Genomic DNA, 3,178 nt, shown 5'->3' on the forward strand with positions numbered 1-3,178 from the left:
AGCCCCCCAGGACCCCCAGGTCCCTCTGGGCAGAGCTGCTTCCCAGCAGGTCAGCCCCCAGCCTGTACTGGTGCCTGGGGTTCAACCTCCCCAAGGGCAGCACCCAACACTTGGCCCTTGGTGAACTTCATCAGGTTGGGATGATGGATTCAACCGGGCACCAGGGGAGGAAGCAAAACTCGGCCGGAGAAGGTTACAGTGACGCGCAGGCGCTCGACGCTTCTGAGGACACGGGAAAATGTGCGTGTGGTTTTGGTTTTTTTTTTTCCTGGATATTCAACCTGAGCTGAGGCCGGGCTACCAGCTCGGTGCCTGTCCGCTCTCTGCGGGGTTCCCCAGCTCCACAGGCTGCAGCGACGCTTCCCCAGCCAAGAAACCACCTGATAATCCCATCAGGCTGAAAAAAAAAAAAAACCCAGGGTAGAAACCCCGAGATTTCCAGCAGCGTTAGAGGAGTGAAAGGGATCAGCAGAGCAGGGCTCGTGCCTGCGAAATGCCTAACGCTCCTACGGCCGAAGCGGAACAATTTGCTTAATTACATAATGAGCCTCTTCGGAGAAAATTGGCTGGAACGTACGCCGGAACGTGGCGAAGAAGAGCAACAAAAGCGCTGCAAGGCTTCCCAAAGGGCAAAAAATAAATATGTTGAGGGAGCGGGAGGGCCGGAAAATGGCAGCGTGAAGGCAAAGAAGAGAAGGAACCGGACTTTGGGGTACGACGGGACTTTCTGCTGGGAACGGGGTGCTCGTGGGCAGGAAACGAGGAGGAGGAGAATCTGGGTATTGGGTGACTAAGTCCTCGGCGTGACGCAGCCCTGGGGAAAAGGTGGCTGATGCTGGATGAATCCAAGGGCCGGAGACGGGAGCGGGAGGTGTCAGGGGGGTGCGGACCCTCTGCGGCTGTTTGCCCCCGGCAACAGAGACGTCGGCCACCTCGTGTCCCGCAGTCGGCCTCGCTCTAAGGCGACTGGAAGAGAAAAGCCCAAAGCACCGAGGTCTGCGATCTCTCTGCCCCGCGCCATCCGGCTCTGAAAGCCACGGGATATGTTTAAATTATTAAGGGGTAATTGTTCCTCCTGCAAGATAACGAGCTAAACGAAGCACGGGATCGTTTTACAGCCGACGGCATCACGAGCTCAGCCGGCCCCAGCCCTGCTCTGCTGACTCACGGCGCTGTCGGGGACACCTCCGTCCCCCAAACCAGTCCCTGTGGCTATGCCCCCCCCGCCCCCCGTATCGTGCCCCCACGTGCCTGCGTCAGGCGGGATCCAGGCTGGTTGCACCAGCACGGCCCCGGGATGGGGGACGGGGTCAGCATGAAGCCGCCGGGGCTCAGAGCCAGCACCGTCACGGGGTTGGACCAGGAACCGCCGTCCCAGTCACGTTTTTCCCCGCTTCGTATGGGGCAGCGGCCCGGAAAAGCTCGTGGCTGCTGGGCCTTCCCAAAGTGCTGCTGGAGCGGGGAAAAATTGGGGGGGGGGGGGCAGGAAGCATCAGGAGCTTCCAAGCAAACATGGATGCGACAGGTTGGACGCCGGGTTCGGGATGGACGACGTGGGAAAACCAAGATAATTGAAGACACAAGGACTGAAAGGGGATGCTCCGGGGCAAGGGGAACTCAGGATGCGAGCTGACTAAAATAATTTTTAACCACTTCCTTAATTTTTAACCTCCTCCGCTTACCCGCTGGGACCTGAACTCAGGGCCCCAGGCACTGCGAGGGTGGAGGAAGGCAAGTCGGGACGGGCTGGGATGGGCGGAAGGGAGCCTGAACTTCTTCCTCAGCCCCAAAAAGCCACGGGAGAGCTGCCCACAACACCCTCAGCTTTCAGACCAGCTTTTAAAACACATATTTAAAATGCCTCAGAGCTCTGTGGCCACCCAACGAGCGGTCAACCTCTTCCGTTGGGAGCCGCAACCGCTGCACCAGCCGAGCTAAATAAGAGCCTGGGTGGGAAGGGGATGGGTACAGCGACAAGGAACGGCCCCCAAAAAAATAAATCCGTGCCCAGGAGGATCTAAGGGCTGAGCTTGCGGAACAGGAATGAGAAGCCAGGAGAGGTCACGGCCACTTACGTCTTCATCCAAGCTCGTTTGCTCCAAATCAACGATTTTGAACTGGACCCTCTTGAAAATTTCTTCCAGCGCCTCGCAGGCTTTGTAATCCAGCTTCTCCCCTGGGGAAAGAGCAGAATAAGGTGAATTTGGGCGCTTCGGCACGTAACGCGCCAGGCACGTCCGGCCATGAGCTCGAAAGCCCCGAGCCGAGGGTGGGGGACATGGGGAAAGGCGATGTTCTCCCCCGTTGGGAGGCAGCCCCCCTCCCAAACTGCCCGCCTGAAGGGAAATTCCAACCCAAAATTGGGCGCCTTGGTTTATTGGCGTCTGCCCGGCTCAGGAGCAGAAAGCGTCACCTCGGACGAGTGTTTTGCATTAATGGACGTAGCAGGGAGCCCCGAAAGCCGCGCCCAGGCTCGCCAGCAGCGCCGCAAACCGGGAGAGGGATCCCATTAGCAAGGATCCCCCTCGCTCGGAAATCCACCCAAAAACCAGCGTGGCTTTTGCGACATAAAAGCACCACGGGGGTCACAACTAAATCCCCCCCGGCCAGCCCACGGACAAGCCACGATAGCCCATCCCCGCCGGCTTAGGGGGCTGCGACGCCCCCCGTCCACGCTGCACGAGCTGGTTTTGGTTGAAAAATGGGGTTTTTTTTCCCCAATAAGTGCCTGTGCTGGCTGCTTTTAGACCCTGCGTTGATCAGCAGTGGGTGACTGCCAGGCAAACTGAATTTGGGGAGGGGAGGGTCTGCCAAGGTGGTGGTGGAAGCTCTGTCTTCCCTCCTAACACCAGCAGATCCCGTCCCCCATACGAGGTGATGGCAGCCAGGTCTCGTCCTGTTGGAGCTGGGAATTCACAAGACCAAGGCGAGCTGCGGTCCCCTCGTCAGCTCCCTCCGATGTCTTGAAGCGGGAAAAGGCCGCGCGTCCGACAGCAGCCCGAGTGAAAAAGGTGGAACGCAGGGTTAAAATAATTCTGGAGCTTTGTTTCTGGGATGGGGATCCAGCACAGGGGAGAAGTGGCTGCAGGCCGGGTGAAAAACGGTCACGCAAAGCACGTGGCGGCGGGGGCTATGAACCCTTTGCCAAAGGCTGAGCTGGCGTTTTATGGTGTGTAAC

General features: G+C 58.7%; 1 protein-coding gene across 1 annotated transcript in view; it reads right to left on the minus strand.

Annotated features, from left to right (window-relative positions):
* Positions 1 to 3,178, minus strand: part of PPP1R37 (protein phosphatase 1 regulatory subunit 37) — a 20,911-nt gene that overhangs the window by 11,184 nt on the left and 6,549 nt on the right. Inside the window, exon 4 of the mRNA XM_035897911.1 lies at positions 2,076 to 2,176. Coding sequence (XP_035753804.1) covers positions 2,076 to 2,176 — 101 coding nt within the window. The remainder of the gene's footprint in view (positions 1 to 2,075; positions 2,177 to 3,178) is intronic.

The sequence above is a fragment of the Egretta garzetta genome, unplaced genomic scaffold, assembly GCF_000687185.1.
Source record: "Egretta garzetta isolate BGI_Z169 unplaced genomic scaffold, ASM68718v1 scaffold757, whole genome shotgun sequence".
Lineage (NCBI taxonomy): Eukaryota > Metazoa > Chordata > Aves > Pelecaniformes > Ardeidae > Egretta > Egretta garzetta.